We start from the raw sequence: 20,282 nt of genomic DNA on the forward strand, positions 1-20,282 counted from the left end.
TGTAGAATGATATATTGACGAGGAAAAAGTAAAATATATTGCCATAGTTAAGATGGCAGGACTTCTGGGAGCAGTAGCAGGAGCTAGAGAACTACTTTTAGGAGATGGTAGTCCTACCATAGATAACTGGACTTTCAGGTTTAATGTTGTAGTCCTACCATAGATATCTATCTAATCTAGACTATTCTACCCATATATTATCTAGTCTAGCTGTTTGACCAATATTTTATTTATTCTAGTCTGTTCTACCAATATATTATCTATTCTAGACTGCAGTTCTACCCATATATTATCTATTCTAGACTGTTCTATCAATATTTTATCTATTCTAGACTGTTCTACCAATATATTACTATTCTGGACTGTTCTACCAATATATTATCTATTCTAGACTGTTCTACCAGTATTTTATCTATTCTAGACTGTCTACCAATTTATTACCTATTCTAGACTGTTCTACCAATATATTATCTATTCTAGACTGTTCTACCAGTATTTTATCTATTCTAGACTGTTCTACCAGTATTTTATCTATTCTAGACTGTTCTACCAAGTATATTATCTATTCTAGACTGTTCTACCAATATATCACCTATTCTAGACTGTTCTACCAGTATTTTATCTATTCTAGACTGTTCTACCAGTATTTTATCTATTCTAGACTGTTCTACCAATATATTATCTATTCTAGACTGTTCAACCAATATATTATCTATTCTAGACTGTTCTACCAATATATTATCCTTACTAGACTGTTCTACCAATATATCACCTATTCTAGACTGTTCTACCAATATATCACCTATTCTAGACTGTTCTAACAATATATTATCTATTCTAGACTGTTCTACCAATATATTATCTTTACTAGACTGTTCTACCAATATATTATCTTTACTAGACTGTTCTACCAATATATCACCTATTCTAGACTGTTCTACCAATATATCACCTATTCTCAATATATTATCTTTACTAGACTGTTCTACCAATATATTATCTTTACTAGACTGTTCTACCAATATATCACCTATTCTAGACTGTTCTATCAGTATTCAACATCAATATTCTTGACGTCTTCTATCCTTGTAACCTCACATCAATTCTTTGGGAATCCAATACAATGTGATCTGGTAATATATCTTTTACAACATCTTGTTTTAAATTGTGGCTTGCAAAAACTTGCAAAATGTTTTGCAAATCACAGGATTAGGAAATGTCGTTTTAAACTTCTTTAACGATTCCTTACTGGTGAACTATATTTTGTTTAAATAAATATAAAAGTCCTAAGAATTTGTCAAAAAAAAAGAAAGTAAATCCTTGTTTTGTTGATAAAATGAACCTTTGTCATTAATTCTTTAATAATTCAATTGTCTGTCTGTCTGTCTGTCAGTACCTTATAAACGTCAAAACGCGATTAATCCCAAATTCTATGAAATTTTGACCGAAAAAATATTTCGACATTTGTTATTTTTGAAAAAAAAACTAATTTATACAGACAAATCCGAGAAAAACTATTATTGTTAACATGTGGGGGGGGGGGCAAAGCAATCAAAACTTATTATTATTTAATTATTAGTAGTTGATTTTCTTTAACAGCCTGCTGGGGGAGTAAGTGATGCGACATTGAAGTCTTATTGTTGGATGTATTCAACCTTTAATATACCAGATAAATTCCAGGTAAACATACCAGATAAAGTTTAGGTAAATATACCAGATATATTCCAGGTATATATACCAGATATATTCCAGGTAAATATACCAGATATATTCCAGGCAGATATACCAGATATATTCCATTTAAATATACCAGAAATATTCCAGGTAAATATACCAGATATATTCCAGGTAGATATACCAGATATATTCCAGGTAGATATACCAGATAATATTCCAGGTAAATATACCAGATATATTCCAGGTAGATATACCAGATATATTCCAGGTAAATATACCAGATAAATTCCAGGTAGACATACCAGATATATTCCAGGTAGACATATCAGATATATTCCAGTTAAATATACCAGTTTTATTCCAGGTAGATATACCAGATATATTCCAGGTAGATATACCAGATAAATTCCAGGTAAATATACCAGATATATCCCGGTTAATAATACAGATAAATTCAAGGTAAATATACCAGATACATTCCAGTTAAATATACCAGATATATTGCAGTTTAATATACCAGATATATTCCAGGTAGATATACCAGATAAAATCTAGTAAAATTCCCATATTTATACCAGATAAAGAGTGGGAAAGCATACCAGATTAAATCTAGGTTATAGATACACAATATAATGCAAAAGTAGGTTTACTAAATAAATGTATGAAGTTTATTTTAATAATGATTGAATATATTACAGGGAAACTGTGCAAGAAGAGAGAGTGGTGATGATGTCATACATAATACATATTATCAATGGGTCTCTTTATGCCTTCTTGGGCAGGTATAAACTTGTTATTTTTGTTTTCATTACATCTTTGGAAAGTGTGAAAATATTAAAAGATTTTTTTTGGTCTTTTTTTATTAAGTGACATTTCAGTCAAAGGTACCCTGTAATGTTTTATATAAACGTGTTCACAATTATTTCTGGTTAGGCGTGCATGTTCTGTAGTCTATCTTTGTTTGCCTGGTTAGGCGGCATGTTCTATAGTTTATTTATGTTTGTCTGGTTAGGCGTGCCTGTTCTATAGTTTATTTATGTTTGTCTGGTTAGGCGTGCCTGTTCTATAGTTTATTTATGTTTGTCTTGTTAGGCGGGCCTGTTCTATAGTTTATTAATGTTTATCTGGTTAGGCGTGCCTGTTCTATAGTTTATTATGTTTGTCTGGTTAGGCGTGCCTGTTCTATAGTTTATTTATGTATGCCTGGTTAGGCGTGACCGTTTTATATAGTAATTTATGTTTGTTGGTTAGGCGTGCCTGTTCTACATAGTAATTTATGTTTGTTGGTTAGGCCTGCCTGTTCTATAGTTTATTTATGTTTGTCTGGTTAGTCGTGCCTGTTCTATAGTTTATTTATGTTTGTCTGGTTAGGCGTGACCGTTTTATATAGTAATTTATGTTTGTTGGTTAGGCGTGCCTGTTCTATAGTTTATTTATGTATGCCTGGTTAGGCGTGACCGTTTTATATAGTAATTTATGTTTGTTGGTTAGGCGTGCTTGTTCTATATACCAAGAGCAGTTTGGTTAAGCGTGGAGGGAGGTCTTATGAAGCATTTAGCAAAGGAAAATTATTTTTTATGATTAAATAAATTGAGAGTTTTTTGAGAAAAAAATTGAAAAAAGTTTGATCTGTTAAAAATATAAAAATATATTAAATTTTCAGGATAAACAAGGAACTTTACAAAACTTGTCATATTTTAACTTATTTTAATCTTTGTATTTTGTAATAAATCAACTTTACACAGTAATATTTGAAAGATCCACATTTCTTCTCTCAACAGTAATTGATTGAATTAATTAAATTTTTTAACAAAGATTGCTATTCAAAATAATTAAAAGTATTTACATTTCGATACTTAAAAATACATTTAATCCCATTCAAAAAAAAATTTATCGTTATTATGAAAAATCATTCCAATTAACAACTCTAATGAGCAATAATTTTTAAATAGTCCAATGAACATGAGACACAGCAATTGAGCAGTTTAAGGAGTTAAAATATTAGATTTGTAACAACGTCAAATACACTTACGTATTGTTTTCCTACAGTCCTACTATTCCATTGTTTTCTGGTTCTCACGTTATTTATTCACATTTCCTTTATACTTCTTTTGAAGTTTTGGATGAATCTTGAATTGTTTTGTGCGCGCACAGGACGGATTATTGAGTGCGCAGAGGAGAAATGTGACTCTCTTCTCATTAACTATAAAGAACATTTGTACAATAAATATAACAGGTAACTCATTTTATTTTCATAATTGCCCTTGAAATAATTGATTAGAGATTGATTAGAGATTCACAAAATATCCTTCAAGTTTTCATCGACGTAAGCGATTTCGTTAATATTAAAATCATGGCTTAATAGAAATTTTGTCAAAATCTTCAGTTTGAAGAAAAACCAATTTACAAAAAGATCGTTTTTGTCTTATTCTAGAGTCTTGATCACTTAGATTTGGCTCGGCCCTGGGTTTGACGTTTGGGTCACATTGTACAAGGAGGGTATACGCTATACAGTGATACACTACATTTATATCTAACTTCAATCAATGAAGGGAATAATAATAATAATGGGAAAGGAAATGGCGCTGGTCTGGCATGAGAAAGCCAGTCGGACTGCTTTGCAGACGAGTTCGGTATCACACACGCACACTTTTTTTGTACAGACACACAACATGACTACAGTTAAGGAAATTGCAAAACAATATCGTTAATTATCATTTAACTTAAATAACGAGCAGTTTTTTGTACACTTTAATCATATTATATTCTTTGCATAAAAATTTGGCAGATAGCGTTGACTTCTATATATAAATTTGGCTTGGGTGTCTTGGTGTTTGTTTGTCTGTCTGTCTGTTTGTATCCAATAAACGTCAAAACGGCTGAACCGATCGGGCCCAATTTTTTTGTGGGACATCTAGGGACCCCAGGGAAGGTTTATAAAAAATCAAAATTTCAAATATTTGTCTCCATCAAAATTCGATCGTCATGAAATTTTTAAAAATTTTGAAAATCCGCGAAATTTTTTGTGAAAATCCGCGAATTATTTTTGTTTTGTTTTACGATGTACACAAAGAGAACATAGCTGAAAACTTTAGAATGGGATATCCTTAATCCTGATCGGATAATTAATCTGGAGATTAAAAATGAGTGGAGAACAAGCAATATTTAATCTCGAGATTAAGAAAAAGAGTGAATTAAGCCTTAATCCCGATATCCACCATTCTAAAGTTTTCAGCTCATGTTCACAACTAATTTAGAAGATGGGCGCGAAGCGCCCTCTAAGGCTAGAAAGAAGGGCGCGAAGCGCCTTGAATTTCTAGTAAATATATAAATAATATACTACATGTATATTAAACTTATTTTTTAAATAAACAATTAACAATAAACAAATGTACTCTCCTAGACTGTACAATTACCGAGATTCTTATGTACTGCATATACCTACAGTGCACACCTTCAGTTCGGTATTACTTACACACACTCTTTTGGTACAGACACACCCCCATGACGTTTCCGCCCCCTGAACTCATGATGCCGAGGAGTGTTTAAAGCACGAAACAATTTGTACAGCAATAAAATGGAAAAATGTATTTTACTTATCAGTTTTATATATTTACATTTATAATGTAATATATATTTACAATCTTTTTAGATATTTTCTGGCCTTTTTTCTCTGTGAAATTTTTAACCTCGCTATTGCAGCTGGGTAAGATATTTGTTAACACACCTTTTCCTGTAATGTAACCATTTGAGCTTAAAATATCTAAAGCTGAATTGAATAAGAATCAAATGCTTTGATCATAGCATAACTTGAAAATCCGGGCCATATATGAGGTTTTGAAACGACTTTTATACATTAAAGATACATTTTTTGATTTCATTTTGATTTAAATATTTGTAGCTTTACAATCAGGGTCGGATACTGGGGGTGGGGGGTGCAGCAGGATCTTCGCACCCCCCTCCTGAGATTTCAGAACAGCTCCTCAATAGCACTTAAGGGAAAGAAAACCTAGTACAAAACAGGAACAATATCTATCTTTAAAAAAATTTTGTTCCTAAATCTGGCTGTTTTTGTTCTGAAATAAATCTAGCATCCCCCCTCACTTAAATCCTGTATCCGCCCCTGTTTACAATAAAGCATTTTTAAAAAAATATGGCATAAAGTGGGATTTAATCCGATTGGAAAGAAACCATTAGACTAAAATGAATCTGTTTAGACAGTTTTACATTACGGATAAATTCTTGGGACGAAGTTATTTATCTTATGGTTCAGATGTGTATAGGTAATCTTCTATATAATAAAACTCTTTGCTCATGTATGATGTATATATATGTATGTATGTATAATATATATTTATATGTTAGCTATAGCTGGCCAAAGGGCTATACCGAATGGGCTTACATTTTTTAAGGGATCTCTTGAGTGCGGTATATTCAAGTAACATAGGCTAAATAAAATTATATTTTTTCCTTTCAAAATCAAATTTTTTTCTCCACGGGCAACGCCGGGCACTTCAGCTAGTAGTAAATAAAAACAGATACAAGAGCCTGGGTTTAATTTGTACGAAGTATATCAAACTGCAGTAAGACGAGTAAAACTTGTCAATTTCTGAAGAAGAAAAAAAATACTTTCCCCCTCTGATTTTCATCTTTGAACTTAAACGGTTAGGGTGCAAAAAAATGTTGAAAATTACTTTTTTTACTTTTGACAATAACCACATGTAAAGATGTGACACATTTTATTACATCCATTTTTTAAGGGTTTTTTAAAAAAATTGATTTTCGATCTGTAGATTAATTATAAGGTCCCTGTTTCAATCAAAACTTTTGACAATTTAGATTTTATTTGGCGATCTAATAAAATGAAATGAACACATAAACAAACCTTAAAAAGTTATATTTTGTACGGTCATATTAACAAATATCTTTAGGTACTACAGTATTCCAGAAGAAGAAAGAGGATTGTACGGAAATCATAATCCAATGTGCCAAACATTTCCAAGGGTATGTATGTTTGCTATGCTGTATTATATATAGTTTGCATCTATCTACTACAGGTTGTCAGCTGTACATATGTTGTACCTAGGTTTTCAGCTGAACAAATGTTATATCCAGGTTGTCAGCTGTACACATGTTGTACCTAGGTTTTCAGCAGAACAAATGTTATCCAGGTTGTCAGCTGTACATATGTTGTACCTAGGTTTTCAGCTGAACAAATGTTATATCTAGGTTGTCAGCTGTACATATGTTGTACCTAGGTTTTCAGCTGAACAAATGCTATATCTAGGTTGTCAGCTGTACATATGTTGTACCTAGGTTTTCAGCGGAACAAATGTTATATCCAGGTTGTCAGCTGTGCATATGTTGTAGCTAGGTTTTCAGCTGAACAAATGTTATATCCAGGTTGTCAGCTGTACATATGTTGTACCTAGGTTTTCAGCTGAACAAATGTTATATCCAGGTTGTCAGCTGTACATATGTTGTACCTAGGTTTTTAGCTGAACAAATGTTATATCCAGGTTGTCAGCTGTACATATTTCCGGTATGGAGGAGGGGGAAGGCAAGAAGCATTACAAGCACTTTGTATCATAGCTCTAAATATAATCATAGGTAAAAAACCCCGATGTGAAATAGGGGGACATTTTTCAAAAGTTTGAAAATTATACATAAACTGTTTTAATCAAAACGAGACTTGCAACCGCATTAGATCTACTAGGGAAGTTTATTATTATGCTAAGTTTTTAATTTCAAAAAATATATTTTAAAAACTTCAAAACTATTCATATCACTATAATTTTGGCACGACGTGATATATAGAATTTGGACTTAAATTTTCTCAAAGGTTCTCGCCTTTTTAGATTATATTTTGTCAAAATTAAATCTAAAAAGGCTTGAACCTTTTCGATAAAGAGAAAATTTCTGTCCAAAAATGTTATAAAATCATAGGTAATTTTATGAAACCTTTGTGTATTTGTCTTATTTCAATGGCTGTTTCTAGATCAAATAAGTTTTAAAACAAAGCAGAAGTCAAAATTTAAAATTGATTTAAATTTTATTTTCATTTCAATTGAAAAAAAAATATTTTGGAAGTATCCTAAATTTTATGGAGAAAATATATAGCACACGTGCTATAATGTACAGCTAATTAAACTAGCTTTATAGCACATTCATTATAAATTTCACAATGAAGTGAGGAAGATCGAATGATAAAGTATTCACAATAGTTTCATAAAAAGTAGTAATTGAATTAATTTAAGAATTTCTCGGCCTAATTTTTTTTCTAGAAATGCAATTGTTTTTCAAATGTTTAGACAAGGTTTATTTGGTTCTCTGGATCTGGTTTGTGATTCTTCTTATCTTTGGATCATTTAGAATAATACAAAGGTACAAATGGTTTTTTGATCAATTGACAATTAAAATAATAAAGATATAATTTTGTTTGTTTGATCAATCAGAATCATATTGAGGTATCTACAAAAATTTTTTTTGATTAATTCAAATAATAAAAAGGTTTAACCTTTTTATATTTTAGATCATTTAAAAATATAAAATTGTAATTATAAAAGTCATAAATAAAATATATACCTGTCTCAGTATAAAGAATGGTACTATATATTTAAAATGAACTTCATTTTCAAAAGATAGGTTTTACGAAAATTAAAAATTAAACACAATCTCACAGTGTGCTTTGCCTGTTTTTATTTATTTGAGGCCTTTTTACAATGAAAAATCGAATAAAAAAGCAGAAAAAATGGTCTTTAGCAGACAAACGCTGAAAACGAGATTTTTTTCAGATGCCTTCAGACTCTCTCTATATTCAGATATCATCTGCTAAGATTAAGAATGCACAGATATTTCAAGTATTTATTTTTTAAATTATTTTTTACTTTTTTGTTTAATGCTAGAATGCCACAATGATGTCAGTGATATTAGGACAAAATCATATATTTTTTGCAGGGATTCAGAACAGTGTGCTAATATTCAGGCTTATGTTGCAAACTGCAGCATAGGAGATTGGTACATATATTTTTATCATACAATTTAACAAATATCAAATACAATACCTCCCCTCACCAACCCCCCCCCCCCTACCCATCGAATAAAACTTATATTTTACAATGTGGCTTTATTTCTTACTTCAATCATGAAGTTACTGCTGAGGAATAAACCATAGAGAAATTATTATCTTCTTTGTAAATACACAAAAAGTCCAATTTAAACTGCTAAATAATGCCCTCAGGACCAGAATGATCCAAAACGTTTAATCCGAGTAATAATCGAGTTTTTGGCAAAAATCACCGATTTTTTAGAATATTTCTTAGAAAATTATGTTTTTTTCAAAAATTTGGACATTTTGGATTTTACAGATAAGTTTTAAAAGAATTATGATAATTTCAAATTATAATTAATTTAATATAATTTGTATAGGTTTGTCTTGTATCAGATGAGTAAAAACATGAACAGACGCCTATTTTACATGTTTCTGAATAAACTGGCTAAATCGGGTAGATCTCCAGTCAAAAATAAGGTAATAAGTACAATGTATTCGTAATTTAGAACAAATGTTCGTAAATTCGAAATGCTATCAATAACTCGATATTCCAAACAAAGATGTATGGTTTCTTTGAACTATAAAATTTTTCCAGAAAGTTCCCAATTGTAAAGTGACAAAAGACAATAAGGGAATTGAGCCTCCAACTCTGATTTTTAAATCCCTACATCAGTAAAACCCAATTTCCTAGACCTTAAATTTTTCAAACTATAAAATCTGAATTAACGTGTTCTTTATCTGTAGAATTAGGAAATATATTTTGATGTTTTTTATTCATTATCATCAGTCCTAGGACAGATTTGACTAATAATTTACAAAGTAATTGAACAGGCATTTATCATAAAATTTGGGAAATCAAAAGATAAAGTAATTAATTGAGTTTTTGCCACAAACTCTAATCTTCCAATCTCTATCTCTGCAACCCAATGTCGTAGACCTTTGATATATCAGACTATAAATTCTGTTTGATTAAATATTTTAAGTTTAAAATATAAAAGGTTTACACCACCAGGTTGCAAAGAAATATGGATTAGAAAATTTAAGTTTGTGACTCAGTTTCTTTAACAAACTATTGTCCAACCTAAAGAATGTTTGGAACTATGAAATAAGACTAGATTTTTAGAATTAGGGGAGGGGAAGCTACAAAACTAAAGTTCCAGGAGGGGGGGGGTGGGGGGTTGAGAAGAAAAAATAAAGATTATATTAGGTCAAATAATTTAATTTTGAAATATCAAATACCATCAGTCCAATGGGATTTGAAAATATGAGTTTGTGGCAACTTCAATCCTTTATTCTTGAACTCATTTTATTTCAGAAGGACAACAATCTTGCCGAAAGTTTGATAACAGTGCAAAAAGAAGAAAAATCTGATGCAGAAAAAACGCCTCAAGAGAATGAAGAAAAAGATAAGAAGGAGGAGAAGGAGGAGAAGAAAGCAGATACTGTTGAGGAAACTGATGAACGACGAAGAAAAAAAGAATCCTTGGACAGAGAAGGTTTGCTTTTCGTTAAAACTTTAAAATTTTAAAACTTTTTAAACAATTAAAAGTGTGCAGAGTGAACACACATTTTAAGCTTATAATTATTTAAATTTTTTTCAGAAGAGCCAAGATTCTTCAGGAAATTATATATGCTTGGATTGATAATCATTTATACTAAATTTTTGTATTAAAAAAGATATGTTTTAATCTTAAGGTAGATGCATATATTGAGAAATTACATAGAAAACTCTGGAAAGAGAGTAAAGAAGACGACAACAAAAATAGCTGCAAAAATAACAATTTACTGAAAACTAAGAAGAAAAGTTAAGAACACTTCAGTATACACCATTGATAGTATTTAAACCGTAAATATCATTGCAAAAAAACTATTCGTTCGTTTAAGAACGATATTTATCATTGTCTGTTGACGTTGCATTAAAAAATAATTATTTGGTCTCGAAAAGCACTTTTTTCCGGGTCTCCCAGAGAGTATATGATAAAATTATATTGAATATAAAACAACTTGCATACAAAAGTATCATTACTTCTACAGCCAGGAGAAAATATTTCTTGAAGAGGTAGAGTTTTTCTTTCTTAGTTTTTTATACAGCATGATTTCAGTTTGTTTAGTTTTCTATGTATGTACCGTGAAACATGTCACATTTACATAAATTTGAAATATATTCTAAAACAGTTTATTCCTAATAGAAAATTTTTTCACATTTTACCAAAAAAAATATGAAAACATAAAACCAAACTCCAACAAACCACACAAAACACCAAAAACAATAAATTTTTATGCCAATAAATAAACGAAGAACTAAACTTTATGTACAATTTCAAGATATTTATGAGTTCTACAAAAAAAAAGACCAACCTAAAGTCTATATCCTAACAAATTCTTACCAAAAAGAAAAAAGTAAAAAAGAAAAACTCTTTGAAATTTGAAATACAATTTTTCTTTTCTTTTTTACTTATTTTAGATACTTTCATTCAGAAATTTAGATGTAACTTTTTTATGTTTAAATAATGCTAGTCGATCAAATAATCAAGTTTTTTATTTCAAAAATCATTAAACTACTAACAATATACAAAAAAAACTTGCTTAACTTTTAGTTTAAACAATAAAAAGGATTATTTTTATAGAACCGTTGAAAAATCTAATTTTAGATCAGAGTTCAAAGTTTTAAACTTTAAATGTGATAATTTCTGTCTATACTTTTCACAAATTATAAACAACTCTGTTTCTATTTTCTTCTGTTCTTCTATTCTTGAGAAACTCCCGAAGATCAGGATTATTTGGATCAAAGAACTTGACACACTCAATACGTAAAGATCTAAAAGTTGTTAAGTCTAGTCCTGTGAGGTGCTTGTTTTTATTTAATGTGCTGGTTTACTTGAATGTAATTTATTGTCCGACCGCCCCCTTTCCTTACTTTATCTAAAAGATTGGGAATCAACCCCTTCTACATACGAAGGTCTTTAAAAAGGTTCTTTTTATTTTCATAAACATTTGCTTTAACTCATTATTCTTGCCCCGAATGACTAATTGAATTGAGTGGATCAAGATTTAAAGACTAAACGCCTGGTTTTACCTATCTTGAAGCCAACCTTGATATTTCTCGTTTGATTTCACCAGGAATGGTTTAATTAAACCAATCTGGAAAAAAAGTGCAATAATTTATTGAGAAGAAATGAGATACTGCCTTTTAGACTATTTTCTAACTATTGCTCTTTGCTATTTGCTCAAAGTTTTTGTCTTCGATCTCCAAAAAAAAAGGTCACGGATTTATCTAAAATGGTGCATTTTCCAAAAGAATATTTAATGTCGACATTTTATCCTGGACAAAATTGTTTAGCTTCAACGTTTTGAAGTTTATTGGATACAGACAAACAGACATCCCAAATATATACAAAAATAATCTCACCCAAAAATCTATTCGAATTTAGAAAAAGGTCATGTTAAAACAGAAAATCTAAACTTTGAAAAATGTAAAATCACCTCATCTGCATCAGTAACACAATCATTCTGCACATATTCCATGTTGGGAGAAGAAAGCAGTATCTTTAAATAGTTTGATTGAAATAAAAGATTTTGTTAAATTACGTTTACACAATTGCTAAAAGCAGTATACGGAAATACGGAAATACCCACAAGGACTAGATTTCAGAGAAGACTGAAGGTGTGTTTTTGCCAGTAGCCCGTTAAAATGCTGCTTTTAAGACTAAAATCTCACATTTGGTATCCCTTTATGTTGCTTACATTATTGCCTAAATATAGCATAAAATTAATTTCAATGGAATTGCGTTTTTACCAAAAACTCAAATGTTCTAATCCCTTTATCTTTGCCACCTGATGGTGTAAACCAACGATATTGAAAATTTAGACTACTTGATCTAACAATAATTCATAGTTTGAAATATCAAAGGTCTACTACATCGGGTTGCTAAGATATAGGGGGGAAAAGTTCAGAGTTTGTGGCAAAAACTCATTTCCTTAAAATTTTTTGATAAACCTTTTAATTTTTGATTAGGTTATAAATTTAAATAAAAAGTACCTCGTCGTCCGTATAATTTTTCCCGATAACCCAGTTTTCTCCCTAAAAAAAGGTTATATTTGTACTAAAGAAATATGCATTTTTAATATATTAACTTCAAATCAACACACTTATCGGAAGTGGAAAACAAAAATTTGAAATGAACTAAAAGTATCTTTTTATCAAAGATTCCTTATTTGCATATGTTTGGTTTGCATCTTGATGATGTATTCAATAAACGTAATAATTAATGAATGCATCTTTAATAACTTTGCTTCCCTTCAAATTTCAAAATTTACATCAATCAAAAAAAGCAAGAATATATTAAAGAAAACTGCTCCCATGTAAAGAAGTATCCGGCAGTACGACCTAGATATAGATTAGAAAGAAGTGGCACGAAGTAAAGAAAGGAAACCTGGTTAGAACCCCAATCCTTGAAGAATAATTGATAATCCTGAGTAGAATGTTTATACACAGACCTGCCATTGTATCCTACAAACAAAATAATATAGATTTCTAGTTTTTCTATTTTATCTTGACATTTTGAACGGACAAGCATTTGAGACAATGCATTTATACATTTTAATTCTCAATAACATCTTCTTTCTTTTCACAGATTTTAATTCATTAATTTGCAGGTGGCTACAAAGGAATGGAGTCTTGCAACAAACTCTGATTTCTTAATCCCTGTATCTTAGCAAGCCCCTGTTGTAGACCTGTAGATATTTTAAACTATAAATTATGTTAGATCAAATGAGCTTGGTTTGAAAAGGTTCATTATAAGTAGTGTCCAAACTATTCAAAGGTTTAAAATAAACGTGACAATGAAAATTAGGTATCTACGTAATGTTTGAATTTTCGAAATTTACATCTCCTTGTTACATCTGATCTGTCTGCTACAGAGAGAAAGCATTCTAACCAGTCTCGCATTGGCTGAATTGGAACCAATCCTGACTTGGGTTTTAGTTTTTCAATCCCTCCTGTAGCGCCTGATCCAATCAGGGTTCAGTCATGTGTTTGTTGTTTATTCTGAACCAATAGAAATAGTATGGCGGTAACGTCTATCTTTCTATTCATCTCATTATCCAATTAGAGATACGAATCCTTCAATCGGCGCTATCAGTAAATGGAAATATTTACTTCTACTGAAACTAAACCGGGGTTTACTCGGGTTTAAGCTTTTAAAATCTCAGATCAGGTTTCAAGGATATATAGGGATTAGGAAATTTAAGTTTGGGACAAAGACTGAATTCCTTTGGAAACTCTGACTTAAAGTACGTAAATAAAATTATAATTCTCTTTATTTTAAATACTGGACATAAAAAGAATATTTTGTTTTGCAAACTAGCAAAAATGTAGATTTTCTCAATATTATTTCTGCATGAAAACCTGTAAAGAATGAATATTCTCCAAGAATGTCTGGCTGGACAAATAGAGTAGTTTGAGTCGACCGTACTCCAACCTGGGTCAACGAAAAAATTAACAAAAAAAGAATTTTAATTTTGATTATAGACGAAATTCAAGTTTTAACTAAAAAAGCAAACATGGAAAAGCTAAGGCGATTTATTTTAATAAAGAAAACTACACAATATTATGGCAATAGTAAAAAAAAAAGTAAATACAAAAAATTAAGCCTTGAAACGGATCCCAAAATCGATGGGTAAAAATCTGAAAGGAATTTCAAATGCATTTTTAGCAAAAAGATTTGCATTGCTTCACCTTGTCACAGCAGTCTAGTGTTTCATTATAGCATTCTACTCTTAGGTTCCAATCTGTCTGCCAGGCACGGTCTGCTGTATTCCACACTCGGAAAGGTCCAACTCTTTATAATATATTTGATGTACAAATTTAAGTTTGGAGCACTTTTTTTGCTCAAGATTTGTTTTATGATTTATTTGTGACAAGCTTGGACACCAAGCTTTGCCTGCACACTAAACCTTTAAAAGTCAACCAACTTTGAATCTTTGACCCAAACTAAGAATATTCCCATAGTTTTACCTAGTTCATCAATCAAAATTTGATCCAAATCGTTCAAGGGGTTCATGAGGTATGATCAGACGTACAAACAGACAAATAGAAAATATTATATGTATTATATATAAATGTAATATATATATTATCTATCCCCCCCCTAGAAACAAACAGGGGAAATACATTAATTTGTCTTAGAAAGATTCAAAGTCTATGATAATAAATTGTTTTTGCATTTCGCGAATAAATTTTTATTGCTAAAATTCCGGTCCTTAAGGCATCGTTGTCGTTGTGTTTCTCAAAAAAAGTACTGTTTTTTAATTATAAATTATAATTTACTTGTGAACATCTTCAATACAGATATTATTATCTAGATGTGTTTCAACACTCAAGCTCTCAATAAACCTCTTATTGTTCAAGTAGTCCAGGGAAACCATCCAGTTCATACCTCATTAAAATATATAGTTGTAAGTTTAGTTAAAAAAAATCTTCAAATAAAACTAGTGTTATACCTACTTTCAACACAATGCACCGCTGATCATTTTATTTTACCAGCTGACATATTTTACGGAAATGTCATTTTTTTATCAACTATAATATGCAATTTAAAGTGCAAAAATAACAGTAATCCCAGCTTTCGGCATTTTTTCCGTAGATTCATTAATTCTTTGTTTTAATATTCAGCTTTTTTGGAATTAAAATGTCGTATAAAATTATTCTTAAACTCCCTTTAAATGAATCAACATTTATATGAATATTAGGAAAAATTACCTGCATTTGGACCCCAGTCCCACATATACAACATATTCTTTCCATTTTCTTGGTTGAAAACAAACCGTCCCAATTCAGTCAGGTTTCTGAATATTTAAACGTGATTAGTAAATACTAAATATATATTGAATATATGTTGATGCATAGGTAATATATTGTCAAAATAGCTAGCTACTATGGATAGGGAAAAGGAATTAAGTCTTTACACAACCCCAAATTTTCTAATTCCCTTATTTTTGCAACCAGATGGTGTAAACTTTTGATGAGTTAAACTTAGATTATTTGTTCTAATAGATTTTATAGTTGGAAATATAAAAGGACTACGATATTATTTAGATTATCAGAGTTTAAAAAAAATTAAAGATTGTATTGATATACCTGTTTTGAAAGTTTACTGCAACATTGTACACGCCAAGTTTATCAAAATGAAAAACGGAACTTAATCCATTTGATCTAAAAATAAAATAATGTTAAAGGGACTGTAAGCGTAATTTGAATGGCGAAGAGGGCATGGGTTGATTTACTCAGTGTTTAACAATTAAAAGGTTTTTGTAAATTAATCAGTCCGACAATATTGACCAGTTAAAGGTATAAAGATTACTGTTGTAAATCGAACACTCTAAAAATGAAAGGTCCCTTGAAATTACGCTTACAGTTCTTTTAAGATTTCAACAAAATAATTTTGAATTTCATTGTATTATTATATGTTCCTTTTTCCAATGTTGCTTTAAATATGGCTCGTCTATCACGCCTGTATACCGAGTCCATTAGCGCCTGATCCAGGGTTCAGTCAGGGGATCCAGGGTTCAGTCATGTGTTTGTTGTCTATTCAGAACCAATAGAAATAGTATGGCGCTAACATCTATCTTTTTATCTATCTTATTATCCAATTAGAATTATGAATCCTTCAATCGACGCTATCAGTAAATGGAAATGTTTACTTTCTTCTGAAACTATAGTGCTATTAGTATTGTCTGCAGTTTTGTATCACTTATGCAACCAGCAAGGATAATAAAGTTTTAAACCGGCAGCATTAAGTGATCACATGACTTTAAAGTAAATGAGGGTGTAGGAAAGCATGTCGTTGCATTTGTGAAGATAATTTTTTTTTTACCTTAATCTAATCTTAGTGCAACAGTTTTTTGCCTTTTCAATATCATAACATTGAACTCTAAAATAAAGATAATATATTCCATAAAAAAGGTATCTAGCCAAAAGTATTCATAAAGGGCTTGATAGTAAAGTATCGACTGTATATCAAAAGTAATGCGAAAATGATTTTGAATGCAGTATTTCAGTGATAATGGAAAATTACAAAATGATTCATTCAAAAAGCGTAGGAAAGAAAACTTTAGTCACACGTACATATTTAATTAACTATACAGAATAAAAAACCAATAAAAGAAGGTTTAAGAATTTCTTTACCTAAGTTTAGTATCCTTAAGCCAACCCCAGTTTCTGTGAAGTTTTGTCCAAACCGAGAAAGGAACGCTACCCTTGTTAACCTAAAGAATTCAAAAAAAAAATGTTATCTATTAAAAATAAAAATAAAATTATAAAAAAATAATTGTAAAAAAACCTAAGTTACAATTAGGGCTGGGCGCGTTAACGGTGGAACGATCGTTCTTTGCCGAGAACGAACGGAACGATCAAGAACGATCCCATCGTTCCGAAAAAAAAACGAAGAATTATCTAAGCTTATTCTTTTAACCCTAAATTTAAAATATATAATTTAAAGTATTATTTATGGCCGTGAGGAACTTTTTATTTAAAAATTGTAATATTTTTACTTTTTTACCAACTCTTTTCTATAAAACTTTTGTCTTTGATGTAATTGTCCGTTACTGAGAACGGAACGGGGGATGGAAACGTTCTTAATTAAGAACAGAACAAGAGGGATGCAACCGTTCTTCAACTAAGAACGCCAAGAACGGAACGGAACGGGAAGACCGTTCTTCTACTCAGAACGGAACGGAACGAGAACGGAACGATAAAAAAGAGGAACGAGAACGGAACAATTTAGCTGAAGGCCCTCGTTCTAGAACGGAACGGAACGATTTCAAAAAAGTCGGAACGTGCCCAGCCCTAGTTACAATTAGGATTCCTTGGGATATCTTAAGCGGTTGGATTTTTGCTGAATATGATCTGTTTAAACCTACTATTTCTATACAAAATTGTATATATATGAATTTTCAATTTCTCGAGACAGGAACATCAGATATAACCTTGATGGGTTGCGAATGCGATCAAAAGCTTAAATGATTCGCTTTCAGCCTATACCACCTTCCATTTTTCCTTTACAGTCCCTTTAAGAACTCTGTTTCTATACATCAAATGTAGAATTTTATCTGTTTAAACTTTTGCTTTTTGTAAGTTAAAGAAAGAGACATTAAAGTTGATAACCTGGGTTAAACATTGATTGCCACAGTATGGTTCCTTGCACTGCACTTTTAATCCATTCTCGTTCTCTCTTGTTTCTCTTAAACACAATTTCAGATGATTCTAAGGTTACTGTGATCGATCTAACACAGTTTCCAGATGATTTTAATGTAAATGGAAATGATCTTATACAACTCCATGATGAATTTAATGTAAATATGAATGATCTTATACAACTCCATGATGAATTTAATGTATATATCAATGATCTTATACAACTCCATGATGAATTTAATTTAAAAATGAATGATCTTATACAATTCCTGAACTAACATAATTCCATATGATTTCAATAACACGACCACCGTAACGATTTAAGTTTTTTTTTTTCGCTAATTATTGATTAAGTTATGATTTTTTCAATTCTTTCCTTCAATGATATTGCTTCTTTTTTGCTGGTGAAAAAAATGATTTGACATTTTCGATATAATATTTCTACCCTTATGTAAATGAGTATTATCTACCAAATCTTTAAATTACTAAAAATCTGTCGGATTTTGGGATCTGTATAAATTCAGACTTACTGGAACAAGTTTGGTGATTCAATCCCATGCCTCCATTGATCAATGTTGTCGGAAATCTAAAGAAAAATATTTTTCAACGATCCATAAACCTTCCCTGGGGCATGAGAGTGGCCACAAAAAAACAGGACCTGAACGGCTCAGCCGTTTCAGGTTTATTGGATACCAACATATAGAATGTTAACTCACCAACCAATTTTCTCCATCATCCAATCTGTTCTCGTTAAATATCTTAAAATAGAAACAATAGATTTTACTTTAATACAAAAATAAGTTTGCTTTAAATTGATTTTAAGTCATATTAATAATCTTTCTTATCATGCGAATTTAATGAATTAAAGCCGTGTCTCAAATCCCCCCAAACCAATTTCAAATGAGCGCCAGCTTAAATCTTGAAAAATTTAATACAATTTTTAGTGGAACCAACCATATTCTGCCTCTAGTCAAACTACAGTAAGACACATAAAACTGTGGAAACAGGAAGACTATTCAAATCATGATTTTAAATAGTCCGTTGAACATGAAAAAACAGCAGTTATGCAGTGTTCACAGACACATTTTCCTTTTTACTCTAAAACAACACCAAATATACAAAAGATTGCTTAAATATCGTCTTTCTATTCTAAAGTTATATCCGTCTCACTTTAGATATCCTTAATTCAACTAATTCTTTTTGGTTTATTCTGTTCTAACTCAATATTCTACAATTGTATTATTATATAATTAGTAATTACCCAGTAATATGCGTACACTCTTCCTCCCTTTAATTGATAAACTGGACGCTCATTCCGGGTCAAATTATCTACCTAAGGACCAGCTTTAAGGAGACTGTAAGCGTAATTTCAAGTTATCCTCCAATGCAATGCACAACTTACCCCGGTACCCTGGAACCCTTGAAACCTTTATCTGATCAATAATGTGGAAGATATGATATTTTTTCTGGGTTTAAAAGTGTTCAGTTCTGATGATACTTTTTCTTGCAGCGCAAGTTGCTTTTGTAGAGAAACCGCTATTGAAAATAATCAGTTTTTCAAATTATAAAAATTGATATCTTATTCATGCTTGATTAGACAAAGCTTTTAAGGGCACCTTTGTGAATCCAATATTTCCATCTTTACAAGGGAAGGGTCACTTGAAATTTTATGAATAGCGAGAAAATGGTTGAACCTCCCAGACATTTCTTAAGCTTGAACCGTGCGGCACACAAGAGTATTGGTTAAACTACGTCATAGAGGTTCAGCTACCTCTCTCTCTTCAATATATCTGGTCGATCTCAGCTATATTAAAATCTATGTTTAGCGGAGTTTAACTGGGGTCTAACATATGATGATTTAGTTTTTCTGAAATTATAAAAAGATCACTAAAGTATTCGAGGTACGTTTGGTCCGTTCCAAAAAAGACATTTCTCTCAGACAAGTTTAAAAGTTTCTGTAACTTTTGAAGTTGGAAGATTTTAGTCAACATAAAACTATAGTTGATGATATGCGGAGATTTTTAATAAACTGAAACACAAACTAAAAAATAATTCTCTTTTTTTTTATAAAACTAACCTTCTGATAAACCCCGAGGAAAGATTTCTGGAATTCTAAAAAAGGATATTCAATCACTTCATTAATTTCTGCCCCCCCCCCCACACTCACATTTGAAATATTCACCTAAAGCTAAGGAATTAGAAGTTACAATAAATACTGGACAACAGGTGAAATCTTTATATTCCTCAGGGGGATATGAAATACATCTATAACAAATAGTTAACATTATTACAATGCTAATAATGATAATAATAATAATAATAATGAAAATAATAATAATGATAATAATAAAGTCCCTTTAA

General features: G+C 30.7%; 3 protein-coding genes across 4 annotated transcripts in view; 2 read left to right on the top strand and 1 right to left on the bottom strand.

Moving 5' to 3' along the window:
- Window positions 1-3,258, top strand: LOC111699243 (innexin inx2-like). Its single transcript, XM_023469854.1, has 5 exons — window positions 1-138; window positions 1,040-1,133; window positions 1,600-1,680; window positions 2,376-2,459; window positions 3,169-3,258. The coding sequence occupies exons 1-5, from the start codon at window positions 53-55 to the stop codon at window positions 3,256-3,258; spliced, it is 435 nt and encodes a 144-aa protein (XP_023325622.1). The 5' UTR covers window positions 1-52.
- Window positions 3,259-3,516: 258 nt separating this feature from the next.
- LOC111699244 (innexin inx2) lies at window positions 3,517-10,907 on the top strand. 2 transcript variants are annotated; one of them, XM_023469855.1, is made up of 12 exons: window positions 3,517-3,913; window positions 5,330-5,383; window positions 5,895-5,960; window positions 6,609-6,681; window positions 7,197-7,287; window positions 7,989-8,061; window positions 8,472-8,537; window positions 8,635-8,694; window positions 9,106-9,205; window positions 10,044-10,224; window positions 10,330-10,348; window positions 10,453-10,907. In XM_023469855.1, exons 1-12 carry the CDS (start codon window positions 3,801-3,803, stop codon window positions 10,535-10,537), a joined length of 981 nt encoding a protein of 326 aa, XP_023325623.1. In that variant the 5' UTR covers window positions 3,517-3,800; the 3' UTR covers window positions 10,538-10,907. The 2 variants fall into 2 exon arrangements, with proteins under 2 accessions (XP_023325623.1, XP_023325624.1); XM_023469856.1 differs by lacking the exon at window positions 10,330-10,348 and having other exon boundaries at window positions 10,424-10,510.
- Window positions 10,908-11,379: 472 nt separating this feature from the next.
- LOC111699258 (uncharacterized) overlaps window positions 11,380-20,282 on the bottom strand; it is a 9,151-nt gene continuing 248 nt past the window's right edge. Inside the window, exons 2-19 of the mRNA XM_023469874.1 lie at window positions 20,104-20,186; window positions 19,999-20,033; window positions 19,183-19,254; window positions 18,638-18,679; window positions 18,452-18,507; window positions 17,892-17,967; window positions 16,914-16,993; window positions 16,603-16,659; window positions 15,867-15,941; window positions 15,489-15,574; window positions 15,057-15,165; window positions 14,466-14,568; window positions 14,136-14,208; window positions 13,162-13,238; window positions 12,768-12,809; window positions 12,212-12,274; window positions 11,805-11,869; window positions 11,380-11,546 (exon numbers count right to left, since the gene is read on the bottom strand). Of these exons, the coding sequence (XP_023325642.1) occupies window positions 11,432-11,546; window positions 11,805-11,869; window positions 12,212-12,274; window positions 12,768-12,809; window positions 13,162-13,238; window positions 14,136-14,208; window positions 14,466-14,568; window positions 15,057-15,165; window positions 15,489-15,522 (681 nt within the window). The 5' untranslated portion in view covers window positions 15,523-15,574; window positions 15,867-15,941; window positions 16,603-16,659; ... (5 more) ...; window positions 19,999-20,033; window positions 20,104-20,186 and the 3' untranslated portion in view covers window positions 11,380-11,431. The remainder of the gene's footprint in view (window positions 11,547-11,804; window positions 11,870-12,211; window positions 12,275-12,767; window positions 12,810-13,161; window positions 13,239-14,135; window positions 14,209-14,465; window positions 14,569-15,056; window positions 15,166-15,488; window positions 15,575-15,866; window positions 15,942-16,602; window positions 16,660-16,913; window positions 16,994-17,891; window positions 17,968-18,451; window positions 18,508-18,637; window positions 18,680-19,182; window positions 19,255-19,998; window positions 20,034-20,103; window positions 20,187-20,282) is intronic.

The sequence above is a fragment of the Eurytemora carolleeae genome, unplaced genomic scaffold, assembly GCF_000591075.1.
Source record: "Eurytemora carolleeae unplaced genomic scaffold, Eaff_2.0 scaffold269, whole genome shotgun sequence".
Classification (NCBI taxonomy): domain Eukaryota; kingdom Metazoa; phylum Arthropoda; class Copepoda; order Calanoida; family Temoridae; genus Eurytemora; species Eurytemora carolleeae.

Excerpts from the sequence above, each read along its gene's own strand:
- LOC111699243 (XM_023469854.1), top strand. The coding sequence starts at position 53 with ATGGCAGGACTTCTGGGAGCAGTAGCAGGAGCTAGAGAACTACTTTTA. Across the intron at positions 1,134-1,599 it reads ATCCAATACAATGTGATCTG|CCTGCTGGGGGAGTAAGTGA; the intron begins GTAATATATCTT and ends TTTCTTTAACAG. Across the intron at positions 1,681-2,375 it reads ATATACCAGATAAATTCCAG|GGAAACTGTGCAAGAAGAGA; the intron begins GTAAACATACCA and ends AATATATTACAG.
- LOC111699244 (XM_023469855.1), top strand. The coding sequence starts at position 3,801 with ATGAATCTTGAATTGTTTTGTGCGCGCACAGGACGGATTATTGAGTGC. Across the intron at positions 5,961-6,608 it reads TATGGTTCAGATGTGTATAG|GTACTACAGTATTCCAGAAG; the intron begins GTAATCTTCTAT and ends AAATATCTTTAG. Across the intron at positions 7,288-7,988 it reads AGCTCTAAATATAATCATAG|ACAAGGTTTATTTGGTTCTC; the intron begins GTAAAAAACCCC and ends TCAAATGTTTAG.